Source organism: Sorex fumeus, unplaced genomic scaffold (assembly GCF_029834395.1).
Source record: "Sorex fumeus unplaced genomic scaffold, SorFum_2.1 ptg000002l, whole genome shotgun sequence".
NCBI classification, from domain to species: Eukaryota; Metazoa; Chordata; class Mammalia; order Eulipotyphla; family Soricidae; genus Sorex; species Sorex fumeus.
Window position 1 is genome coordinate 47094735 of NW_026606059.1, and position 22841 is coordinate 47117575.

Here is a 22841-nt window from a genome sequence, read left to right on the forward strand (position 1 = left end):
GATGCCTGAAATCACTCCCATCTTTGTGGTGTTCTCAAGGTTTGTATCAAATTATGTTCTTCTCGTATGTTCTGAGGTAGCTAAGCCAGATACCACCTTTCTGCTCCAGAGCACTCTTGGGATGGGGATCCCGGCATTCAGGGTCACAGCTAATAGAGGAGGAATCTGCCATGCTGGGGGCACAACTCAAGGCTTCGTGCATACAGGACTAGTATGCTGGTCTCTGAAGCCCCTCAAACACCTTCTGGTCACTTCTGACCCTCTAGCGTGGCCCCTTGCTTATTTATTTATTTATTTAGCTTTTGGGGTCACACCCGGCGATGCACAGGGGTTACTCCTGGCTCTGTACTCAGGGATTACTTCTGGTGGTGCTTGGGGAACCATAGGGGATGCCGGGGATCAAACCCGGTTCTGCCGCGTGAAAGACACACACCCTACCCACTGTACTATTGCCCCATTGGACCCTCACTCTTGACCCTGGATGGGGCAGTCCCAGAGGATGAGACTTGCAGGAGTGTGAAATGTGGGCTGGAGTCTGTCCAGCCCTTCTCCCACCCACACAAAGGTTGGCCTGAGGCTTGCAGATGTGGGGTCAGGGCTTCTTTGGGGTCAGAAAGGGGCTGGCTGGGCCGAATAGTCCTTCTATCTCCAACACAGGAGCCTCACAGTATGGAATTCTTGAATCTGCATTTCATTTTTCTAGTGGCAGACTCTGGTACTCTGATACTCAGATTCTTTCTTCCAGGTATTAAAGAGGAAAGTGAGACTCAGTGGGATACATCTTGGGTGGATCCAAAGATCCTGCCCCAACACCCACAGCCCCCATCCCAGCTGACTTTTCTTCACCCAGGAGTTTTGCCAGCTCAAGGATCATGTTGTCACTCAGCAACCATTTGCTGAACGAGTTCAGAGTTGTTCTGAAGGCATGGGCATTTGAAGATAAATTTGTAAATTTTATATGCATGTTATTTATTTTCTAAAAGAAAATAATCCTGCACAAGAAAATTTTAAAAATATATGTGGTAGAATTGAAAGAGTTAAAGTGCATTCCTTGCCTGTAGACAACCTGGGCTGGAAGCTGGCCCCACACAGTTCCTCAGACACCACCAGGTGTGCCCATGATGAAAACAAAAACACACCACACCTTCTCCCCAAATGGAAATTATTCTGCCATTAAAAATAAATACATGGATGGACCTCAAGGGCATCTTGCTAAGTAAAATATGAGAAACCCCAAACACAAACATGGTGTGATTTCACTCTCAGAATCTAAAATGGCTAATCTCAGGGAAACAGAGGTGAGTGGGTCTTAGGTGAGCTGAGAGGGAGACGGGGAGATGTGTAGTTAGGCAAGAAGGAACTTGTCTCTGTGCTTGGCGAACCCACAGCTTCAATAGGAGTGATTTGTGGCAAAGCCAGGTGGCAAGCAGTGCTCTGGGAACGCAGGAGGCTCTGAAACTCTGCGCACTGAGTTCTCTGAACCTCTGTCACTGGGTGTGCAGGCCAGGGACTGGGTCCCGATGGAGGTACTGAATTAGTTGGAATCTTGTTGTGGGATTTGGCACATAGTAAGGACAGCAAATATTGATTTGACAAGTAAAGGGCCTTTGAAAGTCAAAAAGGCTTTTTTTTTCACCTCTAAACTTGGTTCAGGGCTTCATTCTGGCTACTCTGCCATTCCACATGGTAGTTCACTGTGACCAAGACACCTTCCTTCCTTCCTTCCTCAGTTCTCTGGGCACCTCTACTGAGGTGACAGCCTAGAGGACCTCCCGCTGAGCGACTGTTCTACCTGGGGCCTTCTGTGAGCCCAGCTCTTCCTGCACTTGCTCTGTGCTCTACCTGATACCTGTTGGCTAAGCATACGAGCTAGCCACCCCATGCTATGACTACCATCGATTCACTCTTTCCTATAGGTGCCACGGAATCTGACACACCTCCTTGCTAGGCTCTCTGTCCAGACACAGAAGAGATATAGGACAGCCCAGAGAAACATCTCTGGAGCCCTGACTTGGTCAGTGGGTGATGAGGCTCAGGAAGGTTTTGTTGGGGCTGAGGTAGTGACAAAGCTCCCAGGAGGAGGCCAGGACTTGTGTCCATATGGGAGGCATTAGTCCTCCTGTCATTGTTGGCTTTTCCTTAAAAACACAATGTGATACAACAAACAAACCAGAAATTCTCTCTCTCTCTCTCTCTCTCTCTCTCTCTCTCTCTCTCTCTCTCTCTCTCTCACACACACACACACACACACTGGAATGATACTTGTCAATCTGTGAGACCAGGAGGCTCAGAGTTTTATAACTACCTGTTGACTATCTCTGACCCACCTCCAGGCCCTCAGTAGTTGCTTTGGGCAGAAGCAGGAAAAGGCTCTTTCCTTCAAGACGCCTTCTGTGTCTTTTCCAGAGGATGTTAGAGCTGTTACCACCAGGTCCTATGGAACTGCATTAAGAGCAGCACCGTGAGCTACTTCCTCTCTGTGGTGAGCGCCTGGCACATGGATGGATGCGGGCTGTTGACCGCAGTTGGCTTTGGTGTCACTTGATGCTGAGGCTCTCCCCTCCTTCCCTCTTCCTTCAACTCTGATGAAATCTGAGAGCCCAGAAAAGACCATGCTGATTCTAGAGCAGAACTGATGTTGGCCTGTGAGCGGTCCCAAGTGTGTGGTCCCTGATACCACAAAGCCCAGGAATACCACCAGGCAGGGCCCATACATCAACAATAACAAAAAAGGAAAAAAAATCAGGGAAGCTGAGATAGTCATAAGTGGGTTTTTTTCCATGGCTAAACATCCGGAACTATGGAATAGCCACAGCACTACTTCCTCTGAGGGCTATTGGGTGGTGCATGTTGTGACCATTCCTGAGTAGTGACACCCCGCCTCCCTCCTCTCTGGTTGTACATCTGGACAGTACAGTACTCCACAGAGTCTGGGGGAGGTCAGGACCCTTTGAGCTGAACTGGCTGGGCTCTGATCCCCACCGGGTGCCTGGCTAGCCTGATGACTTCTCCCAGTTAAAATCCCCAGAAGCAAGTCCCCTTGCCAACTACCTGGGGGGTCCTGGGCTATCATGCAGCTGAGCCCCTTCCTGAGATGGAGCCTCGGGTGATGACCCCCAGGGGGCCCTGAATGGACAGAGTGGAGTCCTTGCTGTTGGTGCCATCTAGTGGTGTGAACTCTGCCCAGCCACTGTCCATGGAAGAGGAGGAAGTCCTTGACCCAAGGTATGGCCTGGAAAAAAACTTTGTGACCCTAAAGTCTCAGGACTGTGACAGGCAACCCTTTGATGCTGACCTTGCCTAGTATTAACCGCCTAGGAAATGTGACTGCAGGGCAAAACAAGTTGAGGCAGCTGCTGGTCAAGCTCCAGCCACTGTGCTCACAGAGAAACAGATGAGCTCGAAGGCAGGGGAGTAGGAACTGGCACGTGACTCTTGAATGCATTTGCCTGTTGGAAGGATGAATGGATGGGTGGATGCTTTGTGATGCTTTGTGAATGCAGAGGCCCTCACCACCAGCCAAATTCTTAGGGCATTCAGCACGTGGAAAGTTTTGCATGCCAGATTTTCTCAAATCTCCTTCATCAATCCTAAATCTCGTGAACCACACAGTAAGAGCAACAGAGACAGGCTGCCTGGCAGTGTCAAAGCCACACAGCTCGTTGGGAGATCCAGCCAAGAGGGAAATGGAAATGTGGACCCCAAATTCTTCAGCCTCCTGCAATTGCCTACCCATGGAAGACTGTTAAGTTCGTGGTCTTTGAGGAGGTGGTCCCTAGAGATCACAGGCGAAAGTCCCACAGGATGGCAGCCCCGGAGAGATTCTGAGAGGTTAGGGACATGGCTGGGCTCAGGAGAAGTGTGTCTGCAGGATGGAAGTGAGAAGCAGGGACCTTGGTGTTGAGATCACAGCAAAGCCAGGGCTAGGGCAGCCAGTTTCACAGTCCCGCATCCTCCACACAGACCAATGGATGTGGAGTGGGTAAGAAGCGCAGGTGAGAGCAAGCAGGGTGCCAGCCACCAGCCAGCTGTGTTGAGGGGCTTTGCACGAGGCTTTCTTCTCCTGGGGTCTGGACTGTAGCAGCCAGGAGTATCTTAGTACAGCTCTTGTACCAAACAGCAGGAGGGTCTGAGAGAGTTTTCTCAGAGGGTCTGAGGGACAGCACAGTGTGCCCAGCACAGTGCTGGACTCTGAATCCAGTGGGCCCAGGGGGTTCACCTTGTTAGCCAGCATACCAGCACACTATCCCTGGGCATTTTTCTCTCATTCAAAGAGCTCTCAAGTTATGTCCAGACTTAGAAGGGCAGTTTTCATCATGAGTGCCATGATTGTTAGCATGAACTATTCTAGGTACACAGCAGAAGGTTTACTGTATGTGCCATTACCTCATCCTCTTGCCCCAGTGAAATCACTGAGCCCAGCCTCTTAACCGCTGGGTAAACCATGGCGTGGCATCTCTGGAAAGCTGCTACAGATGCCCAGCAACAAATTGTCGAGGGTCCAAGTGTGAAGTGTCTGACTTCAAGTTCTGAGCAGCAAAGCCTCCCCTTGCCCAGCCCATCAGCATGGAGGCCCTCCACTCCACTCCTGTTCCTCAGCAGAGTCCACCAAACGTGTAATGACATCAGCTTCTGGGGGGATGGCCTTTCCTAGAAGCCCAGGCAGCAGCTAGTATAGCGGGGGAGAAGATGACTTCTTAGGGTGCCCACTTAGTTGGAGAACTTTTGTTCCAGAGTGACCCTGGCAGCTAGTCCTGATCCCACTGTAGCTCCCCTCCCTCGCAGAGGTCCAAGATGGCTCACTCATGGACAGTCCTCTCATATACCTTACCTGAGACCAGATCCCTGAGATACCAGCTGGCACTGTATTTCGGTCATCTGGTCACACACACCACACACACACACACACACACACACACACACACACACGTGCGCGCGCGCGCGCACTTTCTTTTTCACACACACACTCCAACACATGCTGACATGTATGTCACGTTCCTTCTCTCAGTATCACTCACATAGACACTCTTATTTCCCTCACCTACAAGCATGTTCTCACCTGCTCGTACTCATGTTTTCTTTTACACACACTCACTTTCTCTCTAAGGCACAATTTCTATCATATTTACATTTTCTCTCACACATTCAGTCTCACACACATATTTTCTCTGACACAGTCACACTCTCCCAAAGTAATTCTCCTTCACACACACTCTTAGACACATTCTTACAATAAACACATTCTCTTGCATGTTTTCACACACATTATCATTCTGACATTCTTTTCCACAAACCTCTCTCTCACATACTCATTCTTTCACACTCACCTTTCATCTTTCTAACATTCTCTTTCACATAATTTTATCTTTCAGACACTCACATTCTTACACACTCAAAACTGTCTTAAACTCAGTTTCTCACACTCACACTCTTATACACTCATATGCTTATTCTCACACACATTTTTCCCTCACACATTCTCACATTCACCCTCATTGTCAGTCCCTCATCCTCTCTCACACACACACTCACATTCTCTCTTTCATAACACTCACACTCAGATTCTTTCTCACACAAATCTTCACATATGCCATCAGTCACTTTGAGTGTCCAGATGCCATAGCATTTCCATCTACCCTTTGTCTTAGCACCTGGCCTGTTATCATAAAGATATTGGCTCCCTGTCTTCCACAAAGAATGGTGGAAGTTTCTCAGCCAGAGAAAAGACATTAGAAGTCATCACATCTCCTGTTCATTGGTTTGCCAAGAAAATCAACCAAAGTACCAGCACACTCTCCTCTTTAGGTGAGTGGTGTCTGGAATCTCATCCTCAGAGTGCTGCAGTGCCACCACCCTTTGGTTGTGGCTGAAGCTTGTGGCAGCACTTGTGTTGACCGGGAATGATGTGGCACCAATTGGTAACTGCATCTTTAGTGGATGTTCAGTTGGTTGGAGGAAGCATCCAGAGCCTCTGTATCAAATTTATTACTCCCTGGGGTTCCATAACATCATCTAGGTCTTTTTTCTTTGGTTTGGTGGGGGGGGGGAGTCCACTGGGACACAGCAGGCCCTGGTATCTGGAGGACAAGGAGATTATGGCCCTGAAGAGTCTCAACTTCTAAGAGCAGGACTCAGACTCCTGGGTCATTGGACAAAACCATAAAGAACAAATTGCCCATGCATGGGGGTTGGTGAAGTAGGATGCAGGAAGCCCAGTGGTGATGTTGATGATGAGAAACCTCCCTGACCAACCCCCCTTCCTGAAACTTCTCTAGGATTATCCAATTGACTGGGGCTCTTTCTGAAACCCCACAATGTCAGCTGGGCCCTGAGGACCCCTGAGGCTCTTGCCAGGTAGAGCTTTTGTTAGGCAATGGGGCCTCTCCTCGCCTGTCCATCTGCAGACAGTTGGAGGAACAGTCCTCCAACTCCGTGCCCTTCCTCTGACACCCATTTGTGGTCCTTCCACCCACCCTCTGTAGAGCCATTCCCACTCTACAAATGGAGACACGGAGCTTGGCAAATATGCTGCCATCCATTGGAGCTTACCTCAATTTGTGTTTTTCTAAGAGAAGAGAAAAGGGGAAAATGAGAGAGAGAGAGAGAGACAGAGAGAGAGAGACAGAGAGAGAGACAGAGAGAGAGAGACAGAGACAGAGACAGAGACAGAGACAGAGACAGCAAGTCCAGACTGCAATACTCACTATGGGTCACTTGCAAATCACAGCTGTTCACATAAGAATGAATCTCTTTGGCAATGCCTCAAGAGCAGAGCAGACTCTGCAGAAACTGAGGAGTTTATGAGAAGACTGGAAGGGCGGGGCACAATCTAGCCCTTTCTCTGCCACTGCCTGCTCCTGCCTCCTTTGTGCCTGCTCACCCTCCCACCTTCACCCCAACCCCCTTCACACCAGCCTCACCAGCACCTCCTCCTCAGCCAACTGCATGACAACCCTTGAGGTTCCTCCCCCACTCACCAACACCAACACACACACACACACACACACACACACACACACACACACACACACAGAGTTGCCTCCTGCAGTGAATCCCAAGCTTGGTTGCGTGTCCGGAACCAGAAGCTTTAACAAACTCTGAGGTGGGGCTCAAGGCACCTCCTCCCCACTCCCCAAATCAGGGCGTGGACGGAGCCTGAGCTCAAGGATTTTTCAAGGAGTTTCTGAAAAGGCGGCTAAGATCGCGACCTATCGACCAAGGGACTCTGACAGAATACAAATTCCTGGACTTCACTCTGAATATTAGGCTTCAGGCCTGCTAGGCTGAGTCTCCCGTGGAATTTTTGAGGGACAGATTGCTCTTTCCATCTCCTAGGTGCTCTGGACAGTGCTCAGCTTGGAAAAGATGCTGGAGTTTGGCTTTCGGCCTTTGGGAGGTATTATTTAGATATTCCACCAGGGGGCAGGGTTGAGAAAGAAATGACCTGCTTCTGCTCCAGGGGCTTGAAGGGAGGGCATCCCAGGGGTCAGCCTTTCCCCTTCCTCCTCACTGAAAACAGGGGCCCTGGGAATGATGATGGGAGTGCCGTGGAAGTGGGCTAACCTGCCTGGGCTTGACCCCGGAGCTATGTTCCAGCCCTTTGCTTCACCTGCCTTCCCCAGGACGTTAGCTTCACATTTCTGGTGCAATGAACTAGATCAACCACCCATGACAGGGGCACACCTGCTTTACACTACGAATGTACCCCGAAAATCTGTACCTCTTGAGAGAATGTCCTAGCACTGGGAACATTATTAGAAAATGCTCTTAGCTCCTAAGCGATTCCAGCTATCTGACCTGTCACTGTCACTGTCACTGTCACTGTCCTCCCATTGTTCATCGATTTGCTCGAGCCGGGCCCAGTAACGTCTCCATTTTGAGACTTCTTGTTATTGTGTTTGGCATATCGAATATGTCACGGGTAGCTTGCCAGGCTTTGCTGTGCGGGCAAGATATTCTCGGTAGCTTGCAGGGCTCTCTGAGAGGGGTGGAGGAATCGAACTCAGGTTGGCCATATCTGACCTAGGTGTCTGGAATACCTACTAGAAAACTCTCAGGGTGGGGCTCAGACTCCCCCACCCAGCCAACTTACCCTTCCCCCCTCTGCCTCTCAGCAGATGTGAAAGCCAGACGGAGACCTCCATGTGGGCCAGGCAGCAGCATGTCAGGGAAGAGGAAGGTGCTGTGAGATTTCCTGCTAATTGGTTTTATAAACTCCAGTCTTTTGTGTGTCTGGCAGGGGAAATGGGCTTTACATGGAGAGAGACACGGGGCAGGGAGCCAAGTTCCTTTCCCAGTAATGAGCCACACGCTTTTGAAGTTGCAGGGACTCATATTAAAATTCAGGTCCACCAGCAGCAAAAAAAATAAATAAATAAAAATAAAAATTAGGGGGTAGGGTTGTGAGCCAGCTCCTGTCGCCCGTGACTGTCTCTTGACACCAAATGAGGCAGACGTGGTCTCTGCACACGGGGAGGGCCCTCAAGGAAGGGCTCTGGGACATTTTACTGCTCAACTTTGTAAGTGTGGGGACGTGGCCACTTGGAGTATGAGGCCGGAAACAGCTGTTAAGGAAGTTGGTGTATGCTTGTGTGTGTGTGTGCATGCATGCGTGTGTGTGTGTGTCTGTGTGTGTGTGTGTATTGAAGAGCCTGGGGGATGGGACCAGGTTTAGGTGTCTAGGGCAGCAATTATAAAGACAGAGGAATGTAACCCCCAATCCATGTCTGACCCAACTACCAGCTCCTGCTAGCCAAGAGGGGCTCCACGGACCCCCGAATCCTGAGACCCCCTTGCCTGGCTGTATGAGCAGAGATGACTTCCCTTTCCTGTTCAGATGCAGAAACCAAGTTTCAGAGACAAAATGAGAACTTGGACCAGATGCCTAAATCTGTGGCTTCTTCCTCCTGGGTCTGTGCCCTGGAATGTGACCATCAGTGCTCCCAGACATCCACCAGAGCCTTCTGCCCTGCCCACTCACAGCATTCAGCCTTTACTTCAGAGAGGCCAGTGGTGACCCTTTCCTGTTCACACATCCTGCCCCATTCGCATCCCTTTGAGCGAATTTGCATCTCAGCTTGCTTACTGATTTATTCACATAGCCAACATGCATGCCTTGGGCACCCTTACCTGGCTAGCAGAGACAGTGACAGTGACAGTGGACTATGTAGAGAAAATATCAGGGCACAGGGAGAAGACCTGAATGCAGGGTGGGGAGAGGGCAGTGGGTGGCAAGAGATGTGTGGGCTGTGTGGGGTGGTGGTGAGGGGTCTGTTCTTGCAGGACGATGGGATGTAAGGAGCAGAGGTCATCCATGGGGTCAGCTGAGAATGTCCATGGAGTGAGCATCCTTCCATAGGGCCGACACCAGTTCCCATGGGCACTCATGTGGGATGATATAGCAGCTCTATACACAAGGATCAGTCCTGGTGGGGCTTGGGGGAGTAGGTGGGGTGTCAGGGCTTGGCCTGGTGCAAGCCAAGCATCTACTTTTGCTGTACTATTTCTGGGTGAGTAAGACAACAACAACTTATTCACATAATGTGCCGTATAGCATCTGAGTCAGATGGACTAGACAGCCATGAGCACGGAGGAGGGGACATGTGAGTATTTGCGGCAGTATCCTTGAAGCAGGAAAGAGGCTGAGGGGTCAGACTGGAAGCAGAAGCCTGGCCAGGCTCACAGGAAACCACACGGTCCTCTTGAGCTGCCCCTGTGCACCCCACCCCCATTCCCCACCCCCACCCTGGGCTCTACGAGGTTCCACTTGTTCTTTAGCACAATCACACTCCCCCCACAGCAAGACTGAAGACTGGAGGCTCAGAAAGGGTCAATAAAGTGAGCCAGAGGATCCTGTTTCTTCTATTCAAAGTCTGATTTATCTTATCTCTGCTCCTCCCTCTAAACACCATGCATTGACCCAACCCATTTGGCAGGAAGCCCCTGGAAAAACAGGATAGATCAGCTAAAGGCCAGAGCGCGCTCTCTCTCTCTCTCTCTCTCTCTCTCTCTCTCTCTCTCTCTCTCTCTCTCTCTCTCTCGGTGGGAGATGTGAGCCTTGGACAGACAACAAGACTGGGCCATGTCTCATTCTCTTCTCATTGGTGAAGAAGGACAGAGAAAGATATTTTTCACTGATGGGATTCTGTGCTTCTGAGTACTCTGCTCCAAACTGAAAGGGGTCAGGTAGAACCTACTTAATGAGCACTGGGAGGGCTCATGGTGTATCTAAAATGAAAATGATACCTATTTTGGTCTTGTCACAATCTGAGTAGGCCTGTTCCAGGACAGCTGCAGGTCCTACCTCTCAGATAGGGTCTTAGGTGTCTCCATCGTCCTCTCCATCCTCCACCCTGATGCAGTTTCCCAGGGGAAGGAAGATTCAGGGTACGGGCCTCTCTCTCTCTCTCCTCTTTGAGACTCAATGTGAGATTCCCAGAGAGTCCCAGGTCAGGTGTCCTCTTGCATTTAAGCCTGAACTCTCATTTTCTCTCAATCACCCCTCCTCCTCCCCCATCTGGACTCAGCAAAGCCATGGTCAGCCTCCCTTAGCCCGAACTCACTTCAAAATTAGGGCTCTTGGGTTGGACAGACACAGGACTCATTCCATCCCTTAGATGCCCATTTCTAATGTTTTTAGAGGTCCCACACTTCATCTTCGATGTGGTCGCTTTTCCCTCACCATCTCTCTTCTTTTGTAGGGAGGATGAGGAAAGGTCAGAGGTTTAGTTAAGTAATAGAACCTCAAGGAGGCTGAAGAAAAGACCAAAGTCTGACCCAGTGACTTTAAAACCAAGTAGTCATGAGCATCATTAAGGTGCCACTTCATGTGCAGACACTCAGGGGTGCTGCTGGGTGTTTTTCTTCCAGAGCCCACTGAGCTTCTTTCTTAAATTCTCCAGTATAAGCCTTTGTGCTAGTACAACAAAGCAATCTCCAATACACAAGTTGCCCACTGGAGTGGGGGCAGAGTTGGACATTCACTACATCTCTAGAAACAGGAAGAGTGAATGTACATGGAGCTATTGGCATTCATGGGACAAGTAAGTTGATGGTCAGTGAAACCCTATCAGAGTGGAGAACCCTGACTTTTCATGGCCTAATCTACAAACATCATCACCACATCCATCGCCACTACCAATTTACCACCACCACCATAACCCCTATCGTTATCTATCACCACTACCATCACCAACACCATCAGCAGCAGCAGTTTATCTAATACCATCACTACTGTCACCATCCCCATAACTCCCATCATGATTGGTCCTCATGGCCACCATAATTACCACCATCAGCAGAAGCATCATGATCTAACATCATTATCACCATCCCCATCATCCCCATCATTTTTGATCTATCTTCATCACCAGAGCTTACACCTTACTCTGTACTCTGGGATCAATCCTGGTGGGCTCAGAGGAGCATGTGTAGTGCTGGGGGTCAAACTCAGATCGAGCACATGCAAGACAAACACCTTACCCACTGTACTCTCTCTACTGCCCCTATGCTTCTTATTTAGTTTTGTTTGGGGACCATACCCAGTGGGGCTCAGAGTCACTCCTGGTAATGCTTGAGGTGAGCATGCAATACCAGCAAAGCATGAGCTTAGCCTATCAAAGTCTATCTCAGAGAAGTCTCGAGCAGTTGAGAGGGGAACTTCTCCTGGAAATTCTCAGCTACCAGGTCAGTGACTCAGAGCTAAGGTCTGGAGATGTGATGCTGCTCTGGTCTGGTCCTGCTCTGGCGGAGATTAGCTAGACTACCCTGTCAGGTCCTGAAGGCCTCCGCAGTTTCACTTGCAAACTCGGATCAGCTGCTTGCAAGACTTGAGACTTAACCACTCTACTATCTCTCTAAGCCTTTGTGCTCATTTTTTAATTTCTGTTTCATTCTTTAAAGAATCTCCAGCAGTACTAAAAAGCAAATCTCAATAGCTTGCCTTTTGGCAGATGAAGAGTCTGGCTTAGAAAGGCTGGCTTGCTTTTTCCCAGGATTGACTGTGCACACAGAGGGGCTGGGATTAAAACTTTTCAGTGTTTCGCCCTTCCCATCTGTTGCAATGTCTAATGTAGGTCAGCTGTCCTGGCTGATGCACTAGCTCTGAGGTGTCTCCTGCCTTGTTTGGGGGTTCTCTGTGTTTCTCATTTCTGCACAGGCATGTGGGCCAGGGATGTGGGCAAGGAATGTGCTGGAAGATTGGGTTCAAAATCTAATTCACCCTATTCTTTGGAACACAATGAGGGGGAAAAAAATTGTCTCACTGATAATTGGGTGTGGGACCTCAGGCAAGTTAATTTGACCTCTCTTGTCTTTTTGCATTTTGCAAAGTTTCCTAAGCATCACTCACCACCAGGTAGATAGAGGGTAGTTGCTGTGGGTCATCTAGGTAGCACTTGGCTTTGTACTTGGTTGCTCTCACAACCTCTAGGTCATTCTCTTTGCACAAGGTTGAGACTCAGCCCCCACATGAAAGGAAAGATGGGTGGAGACCAAACCCGATGTCCAGCCCCCCCACCCATCACATCTTATTATCCCCAATAATCCTGGCTATGTTTCTGAGCTCACTACCGCATCCCACTCCTCTGTATTTCCTCCTCATCCTCCTCCTTTCTCCTCCTGTAGACCCTTTAGACCAAGTTCAAAAACCCAAGAGAGGGCACTCTCCCTCGCTCTTATGACTGCTATTGCTTCTCCCCCTAACATGTCTCCGGTACTTCCCTTCCAGTGGAAAGCTATAATTATGTTTTCTCCCCATGAAAATCCCCCTGGGCCTCTGCCTAGACTTGACTTCCCTTTATAAGCTAGTTGGACTGGTGGCGGTGCCATGGCCATGGATGGAATTTGCTATTCAGAAAGCAAAGTGCTGGGGCTCCTCCACATGACAGCCTTCATGGGGAGGGCAGCATGGGGATGTTAGGATGTTTCCGAGCTCTAGCTCCTGAATCAAGGAAATGATTACAGGGTAGGAAGTATTTGCAGGGGCTCATCTTCTGCCTTGAACCTCCCCTTTTCCCTGCTCTTGGGGTCTATCTGCACCCTGAGCTCCTGTGTGTCCCTTGGCTAAGCTTGGGGTCCCGTCCTTTATAGCTTTCCCCAGACATGGCCCATTTTGAGGGTAAGAAACCAGGGTTCTCAGGATCCCCTTGTAGGTCTTTCTCCTCCTCCAGCACACAGATCCCCTTACTCATCCTCTCTCACCCCTGTCCTCCCAACCACTCCCTTTCCCCCACCCCACCACTACAGCCCAGTAGGAGTGTGGATTTGGCTTCTGTTTTGCGTCAACTAGGAAGAGTCTGGCAAGGAAAATCAGACTGCAGGACAGGACAAGATCTGAGCCTGGGTACTTATAACCGTGGGGCCCAATGCAAATCACTCTCTGGGCTCTTTTTTTTTCCTTTTTGGGTCACACCTGGAGATGCACAGGGATTACTCCTGGCTCTGCACTCAGGAGTTACTCCTGATGGTGCTCAGAGGACCATATGGGATGCTGGGAATCGAACCTGGGCCGGCCGCATGCAAGGCAAACGCCCTACCTGCTGTGCTATCTCTCCAGCCCCACTGTCTGGGCTCTTAGTCTTCATTTATTTAACTTGTAAGGAGAAAGTCACAGCTTCTTTGAAACATGGTTGTCACCAGCCATGGGCAGGAGCCGTGCAAGGGTGCACTGGCTTTGCCAATGAATCAGACAGACCCAGGACCTAGACTATACATCACTTGGCTCTTACCAGGCTGTTGGCCTGTTAGCTCTCCACTTCAGGTCTGGCATAAACACACCCAGTTCTTCGGCGGAGCCCAGGAGCTTGTCCCCAACACTCAGCTTCTCCCTCCAAGAATGGGCTCAGAAAGCTTTCAGTGTGAAGTGGTAATAAAACCCTCTCACCTCCTTCCTTCTTTCTCTGGCTTCCCTGCTGGCAGCTGGCCCTGGCCAGCTTTGTGGGATCTGGCCAGCTCCTTGCAGCTGCCTACCTCCAGTGGCACAGTGCCCGCCTCCACGCCTGGCTCCCAACGCTGGCCTTAGGTTGCCACGTGTCTTGCTCCCTGACTTCTAGGAGGCAGAGACCTTCCTCCATTCCTCTGGCTGAACTCTGGGAAGGGGCCGGGAGAGACCGCACCAACCCCCACTCTCCCCACGGGAGCCCCTGAAACAGGGAGCTTCCTTCCCAGGACCCGGATGCTCACGCTTCCCAGATGGGATGAGGAGTTATCTCAAGCACCGACTCTTTTGCTGAAAGTTGGCAGTTTCTTCTTTCTGGCTTCCCCTGGTATTTTCCATGTGCCCTCTTTTGAGTTGCTCCCATACTTGAAGACTCACTTCCAAGCTCAAACACTGTAGAAGCCTCCTAAGAACCTTCTCACTTTATGCTGCTCAGAGAGGCTGAGGGACCAGCCAAAGGTCACACAGTCAACCTGGATAGAGCGACATCTGAAGTCGAGCTCCCCCCATGCTTTTTTTTTCTGGGTGCCCTTGTTATTGCATTTCAAGGGGTGGCTCAAGACCTGGAAAGCCTGTTGTCTGCATTCCCTCAGAGCTGCCCCTTCCTCAGTTTCCCATCAGCTCAGCAGACCTTGAGCTGTCCAACCTCTCTCCCTGGACCCTAATGTTTGCTGCCTAATTGTTCACCACCTTGTACCCAATCCTCCAACCTCTCATCCAGCCAGCCAGGTTGCAGGACTTGGAGAGAAAGAACCTTAGCTCCCTTTCCCAAACTCTCCAGATAGGACTTACCGAGGCCAGAACACTGCCCACGGCAGCAGCAGTTGTCAGAGCCGCCAGCGCCCAGGACAGGAGCCACCTCATGCCTGGAAGTCAAAAGAGAAGGCATCCACCGAGTGCCCAGGGGATCCAGTCACCTCTCTCGGAAGATGGGTCCTGTCTGTCCTGCCCATCAGGAGGACCAGCTCTGTCTCTCCCCGCAACCCCAGTGGAGAGCTTTTATTAAAGCAAGAGCTGACGTCAGGGTGAAGGACAAACCCTGCATTTTCCTCTGAAAAAAAACTTTTCTGCTTCTCTCTCTCTCTTTTTTCTTTCTTCCCACTGTCCCCACCTCCAGCCCAGGCTTGGCCAGCCTCCCCCGCTCTGACAGTTCTTAAAGGGAAAGTTACAGGATTGGTGCTTCACCCAGGGACTGGAAATTCTCACCCCAGGAACTCTGTCACCAGGGCTCATTCCACCAGGGGGTGTTTCACAAAGGTGGGGAGCAGGGAGATGGGGGCTGCAGAGCAGAGTCTGGGATACAGTTACAGAGGCAGGGCGGCCTGGCTGGGAAATAAACGCCCTCTGCCTCTCCTTTCGTCAGGAGGCTCCTGCTTCTGGTTTTCATTTGTCCTTTCCTTTCCTCTCGCCCAGGCTGTAAGCAAAGGAGGATGACTTTAAATCCACAGATGGAGAAATGATAGGAATCCACAGATGAAATAGACGCGGGGGGTTGGTTTCTCCCCTTGCGCCCACTTTGCAGTGGAAGCCCCCCCCCCCGCCCCCCCCCCCCGCCAGCTCACCAGCCAGAACTCCTAGGAGGCTGGAGCTGGGTTGGCATCCTTGGTGGTGGTGGTGGTGGGGGGGGGGGGGTGGTGATCACTTCATCACCCAGGGGAGGGGCTTTTCTGGATGGAACTAGCCCTGACAGCTGCCAGTGAAAGCCTCCCTCCCCCTCTAGTCTCCCTTCCTGAGCTCCACTGTCCAGGTTTCTTGGAGCCTCTGGGAGGATCCATGGATGATGTGACTATGATGATATGTCTCTCCTAGACCTGGCTCCTCTTGCCTTAACCTGGATTCCCAGTCCCTGTGTGGTCACCCAGGCCAGAAGCTTCTCAGAACACTTGTCTTTCTACTCTCCTGGTATACTAGGATGAAGAGGAGTGAGAGAGAAAGAAAAGGAGGGGGGTGAAATAGGGATGAAGAAAAAGAGGATGTAGTGAAGAAATGATGGGGAAAAGAAGGGAGGGACCAAAGGAGAGAGTAATGGGTTAAAAGAAGGAGAGAGAGGTGGAAGGAAGAAAGGATGGAAGATAGAAGGGATGGGTAGAAGGAAGGAGAGTGTGATGGATGAAAGAAGGAAGGAAAAGTGGAAGGAAAGAAGGGAAGAGTGAAGGATGAAAGCTAGGAAGTAAGGGAGGAAAGACAGACAGAAGAAAGGAAAAGAGAAGAAAGGAAGGAATACTTGAAGAAGATGAACATTTTATATACTTTCTTCAGCCAAATGGTGGCTTCAAAGTACCTAGGAAGCAAGTCAAGCCCATGAAGGTCTTCAGAAACCAAAATTCCCCTTCCCCTTGTGTGCTGTGTGACCTCAGAGAAGTTCCATATGCTCTCTGTGCTGGTTTCCTGGTCTCTTTAACAGAGCTGAGGGAGGTACACACAGTTCCCACAACTCCTGGCAGTGTGCGTGCTGTGCTGGGTGGATTGAATAGGTTTAGCCCAGATCCTGTGATGGAGTGAATCTCTTGTCCATGATGAATATTCCTACTGGCTCTGCAGAGGAATCTCCTGAACACAGTGATGTTCAAACTCCATTCCCACTATGGTGTCCCATATCCCATAATGCCACACAGCAGACACATAGTTCAGGATTGATGGTGGGGGGCTGTGTAGGTGCAGAAGCTCATGGTGGGGGCCTAAATTGGGTCTGGTTTTCCTTCTTTTGAGGCTGAAGATTCCAACTTCATCTCTCGGGCATGGGTGTCCCTGCAGCAGAGGGATAAGTACAGAATAATCTTCTTCCTATGCAGAATTTATTTTATTTATTTATTCATTTTTGGCTTTTTGGGTCATACCCAGCCATGCACAGGGGTTATTCCTGGCTCATGCACTCAGGAATTACTCCTGAAGGTGCTCAGGGTGATCCTATGGGTTGCTGGGAATCAAACCTGGGTCAGCCGAGTCAAGGCAAATGCCCTACTGCTGTGCTATCGCTCCAGCTCCCAGAAAAAAAAAATTTTTTTTAAGTAAGGTAATTAAAACTGGCCTCAAGCAACAGAACTAAGAGATTGGTCCTCAGAATGGAGTTTACCAAGAGAGAGTGAGAGTGAAATTGTCTTCCATAGAGACAGGGGGACGGGTGGGATCAGGTGAGGAGGGATACTGGGGACATAGGTGGTGGAAAATGTGCACTGGGGGAGGAGGGATGGGTGTTCCATCATTGTATGACTGAGACTCAAACATGAAAACTTTGTAACTGTGATTCAATTTAAAAAAAAAGGAAAAGAAAATAATGGAGTTTACCATTGCCAGGGATAAGATTTGGAGGAGGGGGCACAGGGAAAATAGTTGAGAGATGCAGATACTCTGGTGGAAGGTGCTAGAATGTTTTATGTATGAAACTATCAACATTATTAGTATTAATGGTACCTAAAATAAAGTTTAAGATATTACCAGCACAGCGGGTAGGGCGTTCGCCTTACAAGCGGCCAACATGGCCGACGCGAGTTCGATTCCTCCGCCCCTCTCGGAGAGCCCGGCAAGCTACCAAGAGTATTCGATATGCCAGACACAGTAACAACAAAGTCTCCAATGGAGACGTTACTGGGCCCGCTCGAGCAAATCGATGATCAACGGGAGGACCTTTACCTTTACCTTACCTTATTATTTATTATTGCGATGAAGTGTGGACCTATTGTTATCACCTAAAGCCCATCACTAACATTAGGTTCTCTCATAGTATTTGTACCCTCTATTTGGGACCCTTGTGTGATTACACTTGCCTTCAATGATAGCATCCTTTTCTCTGCTCTAAAATTATTTTCTTCCCCATCCTTTCTTCACCCCTCCCTTCAATCCCAATCCATGAGGCTGCTTATCTGTCTACTTGTTTTCCCTTTTGCAGAAAGTCAGATTTTCTCCATAAGTCACAGCTTGTATTTATCCTACAGGGAGCCTTCACCAGGACTTCTCTCACTTCGTGGCAAGCGTTTCAGACTCCTTCCTGCTTTTCATGGCTTTATAGTTACATTCCATGTCATTCACCATTGGCTGGGAAAGTTTCTTCTCTTCAAAATAATGAGATTCCATTGAATTAACCCTGCTGCATGAGAAAACCAAGTGTAACAGCTCTGCACCCTAGGGTTCAAGAAATCTTCTCTACATACTCTTGTTTCTCTCTTGCTAAATCCTGCTGTGTTCACCTTCAGCAACACCAATGTACAATTCTTCTCACCTTCTCCATGGCCACCATGCTGGTCTTGTGACAGAGATTGCCCAGGGACAGTGTGAAACCAGCGTGGCTAGCCTGAGAAGGAAGGATCTGGGTGGCCAGCTGAGGCTGGATGCCCAGGTTCAGGGGAATGGCCAGCAGAATCAGGGGAGGAGCTTGGTTATCTGGTCTATCCATGGGAGATGGGACTTAAAGAATCAGCCCAGCTATCTAACCTCTCCTGTCCTGTTTGTTCACTTTAGGCATTATCTCATCCACAAGAAAGATTTCTCTCTGTAGTTTCAAGGCTGTGTGCCTTTTGTGCTGGGCAGCATAGGCCACAAGGGAAGAGATGTTATCAGGATGCCTGTAGAAAGAGTGTTTTCTAGACACAGAGATAAGTTTTCAGAAATTCGTTCCTAAAATTGCCTCCAGTTTTCTTCCAGCCTCTTCCTATCACCTCCCCTTCACCTTGCTCTAGCTCAGGTAAGTGTGGATGGTTGGATTCCTTACAGTGACAGGAACCCTTCAGCAGAGTCTTTGCTGCGAATCCCTACTCATCCTTCACATTCTGTTCAAGGTTTGGTGCTCCAGCAAGCTTCTCTATTCTACTCAGGAATCAATGAGGGGAAAGGAGTCTCAGCAGAGGTTATTTAAATAACAAATCCATTAATTTCTTTTGGGAACTTCTTCATAGAATTGATTCCATGTGAGAATTTCAGGCATTAGCGCTTATATAAATGAGTCTTGGGCTGTGCCAGTGAAGACTTGGGAGGAAGGACTTTGTGTATGTGTGTGTGTGTGTGTGTGTGTGTGTGTGTGTTTGTGTGTGTGTGTGTGTCTGTGTGAGGGGAGGGGTGAGGTGCAGGCGAGTCAGTGAACATTTCTATTTCTGTTTTTATTTTTTAAAATATTTTATTTTCATAAAAGTAGTTTACAATAGTTCATTACAGATAATATTCAAACACCAATCCCACCACCAATCCACCTTCCCACCACAATAAGAGGTAAGTGTGTAAGGTTCATTCAGGAGTTCTTTAAGCCTGAATATAAGAGAGTACAAGCAAATATGTTAGAAACCAAACAAATGGTTGATACTTTTGATAAGTAAGTGAGGTAGAATGTAAGAGGTCATGTGGGCGCAAATGCGGCTACACTTTCCAGAAAATTCTGCGGCACTCTCTTCCAGGAGTTTTAGTTTATAGTCAGAGAATATTTCTAAGTCTGGAAGGAATTGAATTTGATTCTGCTGCTCATTATGACTCCCATATCCACCTTCTCTCAAGCAGGTGAGCACCACTTGAGTCCACCTGACAGAGACTCCACCTTCCCACTGAATCAAAGACCCCATCTGTAGAGGTTACCCCACACCGTCAGCAGCTGTCTGCATAGAGCACCACATCAGAAGCTTTCAAGATTGTAAAACTCCTTCTCCATGGACCTTCCTTAGGGTTTGGAAGGGATTGAGTTATTCCCTGACTCTCATAGAGGGTATCACTCAGGGTGGATGAGAAAATTGTATTAATAGCCCACTGTATCTACGCAGTCATTCTGAGTTGACATTAGGCAACACCAAACAAATGTGACATTTCAAAACCATTTCACATTGGTAACCTTTGGATCCTGGTCTCAGAGATTCTAACAAAGGGTTAGAGCCATCCAATGCGGATTCATTGAAGTGAGGATCTCTAGTAAGTTAACTAGAACTGCAAGGCAGTTTATGTCAAAGCAGTAAGGCCTGATCCAACATCATGTTCTTTCAACTCTGATCCAAAAACTTTGAGTCACTTAGGTACATATGACCCAAGTGCCTGCAGGTGAAAATATAGCTAGAATTTGCATCTGGCCATAAATCTAGGAACCATGAGAATTGGTAGTAGTGAATATTTTTTTTTCCTTAGAACTTTTTAATTAGTGAAACACCATGAGGTACAGTTGTAGACTTACAAACGTTCGTGCTTGGGTTTCAGTTATACAATGATTGAGTACCCATCCCTCCACCAGTGCCCATTCTTCACCACCAATGATCCCAGTAGTCCTCCCACCCCTACCTCATCCCTCCCACCCCACCCCGTCTCTGGCAAGCATTCCCTTTCGCTCACTTTTCTTTAGGGTGTTGCCGTTTGCAATAGAGGTATTGAGTGGCCATCGTGTTGGGTCTATAGTCTACTTTCAGCATGCATCTCGCATCCCAAGTGAGTCCTCCAAACATCTTTTACTTGGTGTTCCCTTTTCTATCTGAGCTGCCTTTCCCCCCAGCATGTGCTGCTGGCTTCCAAGCCATGGAGCAGACCTCCTGGTACTTATCTCAACTATTCTTGGGTTTTTGACTCCCATTCTGTTACTTTATATTCCCCAGATGAGTGCATTCTTTCGATGTCTGTCCCTCTCTTTCTGGCTCATTTCACAGCATATTTTCCATGTAGAACCACTTGTATGTAAATTTCATGACTTAATCTTTTCTAAAAGCTTCATAGTATTCCATTGTGTAGATGTACCAAAGTTTCTTTAACCAGTCATCTGTTCTTGGGCACTCAGGTTTTTTCCAAATTTTGGCTATTGTGAACAGTACAGCAATGAACATAGAAGTGCAGATGTTATTTCGACTTTACTTTTTTTGCATCTCCAGGATATATTCTCAGGAGTGGTATTGCTGGGTCAAATGGGAGCTCAATTTCTAATTGTTTGAGAATCTATACTGTTTTCCAAAAGGGCTGAACCAGTCGTGAAGGAGATGACTGGTTCATTCCCACCAGCAGAGAAGGAGAGTCCCTTTCTCGCCACATCCACGCAAGCACCGGTTGCTTTTGTTCTTTTGGATGCGGGCCAGTCTCTGTGGTGTGAGACGATATCTCATTGTTGTTTTGATTTGCATCTTCCTGATGATTAGTGATGTAGAGCATTTTCTCATGTGCCTTTTAGCCATTCGGATTTCTTCTTTGAGAAAGTTTCTGTTTATTTCATCACCCCATTTTTTGATGGGGTTGGATGTTTTCTTCTTGTGGAGTTCAACCAGTGCTTTGTATATCCTTGATACAACCCCTTGCTGGATGGGTATTGGGTAAATATCCTTTCCTATTCTGTAGACTGTCTTTGTATTTTGGTCACTGTTTCTTTTGAGGTGCAGAAGCTTCTTAGTTTATAGCAGTGAATCTTGGGAGGAATGAGAAGCCCTGCAAGAACTACCTCAGGAAATCTTTAACTAACTTTCTTTTTTTCTTTCTTTCTTTCTTTCTTTCTTTCTTTCTTTCTTTCTTTCTCTCTTTCTTTCTCTTTCTTTCTCTCTCTTTCTTTCTCTATTGATTCCTTCCTTCCTTTCTTCCCTCCCTCCTCCCTTCCTCTCCTCGTCTTCCTCATCATCCTCCTTGTCCTCCTCCTCATCCTCTTTGTCCTCCTTGTCCTCCTCCTCATCCTCGTTGTTATCGTCATCGTCATCATCCTCGTCATCGTCCTCCTCCTCCCTTTCTCCTCCTCTCCCTCCTCCTCCTCCTCCTCCTCCTCGTCCTTCTTCTTCTTCTTCTTCTTCTTCTTCTTCTTCTTCTTCTTCTTCTTCTTCTTCTTCTTCTTCTTCTTCTTCTTCTTCTTCTTCTTCTTCTTCTTCTTATGTTGTTATTTGGTGGATCACATGTAAGGCAAATGCCCTACCCACTGAACTAACTTTCTGGCCCTCAGGAAGTTTCTTTCTATAAATTGTTTGTGAATAAATTCTACAAACTGGATGTATTAGCCTCACAGAAGAGAAGGGAGACTAATTTCTATTGAAGAAGGAGGCTTTTAGAATTAGCCAGTCCAAGTCCTTGAGTGCACAGTTTTCACACACTAATTAGAATGTGTCTATTATCCTCATCTGTATTATGGGCTGGAGAAATAGCACAGCAGGTAAGTCATTTGCCTTGCACACAGCTGACATGGCTGACCCGGGTTCAGTTCCTCCACCCCTCTCGGAGAGCCCCGCAAGCTACCAAGAGTATTCAATATTCCATAAAAAGTAACAACAAGTCTCACAATTTATTGTGAGATGTTGCCGGTGCCTGCTCGAGCAAATTGATGAACAATGGTAGGACAGTGCTACAGTGCTATTTATGGACGATATGTATGGATCCGTTCTCCCAATTTCTTCTTCTTCAGTAGGCTGTACATTCAATTTGCTTCCAGACACCCTAAAATTTGGTATTGGAATTGACTTTTGGAAATCTTAGTCCCACCACTGTGAAAGACAAGGATTTCTTTTAGGATCAAAGCAGAAGGATATGCATGCAAGTGTGTGTGTGTGTGTGTGCGCGCACAAACACAGAGAGCCCTACTAATAGCTGATATCCTTGTTCTAAGGAGAAAAACATTCTAAACAGACCCATGCTGTGTTCTGCCTCAGCCCTCCCAAGCTCTTCATGGAGAATGTGGGTCTGTCCTGGGTGGGCCTGTCTCTCAGTTGTTGGATGCTCAGGCCAAGGACTGGAAGTCATTGTTTATTGATGCCCCAGACACTCATAGCCCCAATTTTCTGGAGATTGTTTACTAGAAAGAAAAAGTGAATGCTTCTATTCTCTAGCATAGGCTGGGGCAATCTGGCACCACTCACTGAAATGGATAAAATATACCAACCCTATACCTTAGGACCATGAGGGCTGTATGGAAAGATGTTACTCCTGATGTTGCCTGTAATTGGGAGGAGGTATAACCAGTGTGGTGTCCATATTTGGGAAAGAGGAAGAA

The 22841-nt window shown here is 48.4% G+C and overlaps 1 protein-coding gene across 1 annotated transcript in view; it reads right to left on the reverse strand.

Moving 5' to 3' along the window:
- The window catches only part of CCN4 (cellular communication network factor 4), a 28430-nt gene extending 13434 nt beyond the window's left edge, over positions 1–14996 (reverse strand). The window contains exon 1 of the mRNA XM_056109980.1: positions 14729–14996. Coding sequence (XP_055965955.1) covers positions 14729–14800 — 72 coding nt within the window. The 5' untranslated portion in view covers positions 14801–14996. The remainder of the gene's footprint in view (positions 1–14728) is intronic.
- Positions 14997–22841: the final 7845 nt, after the last annotated feature.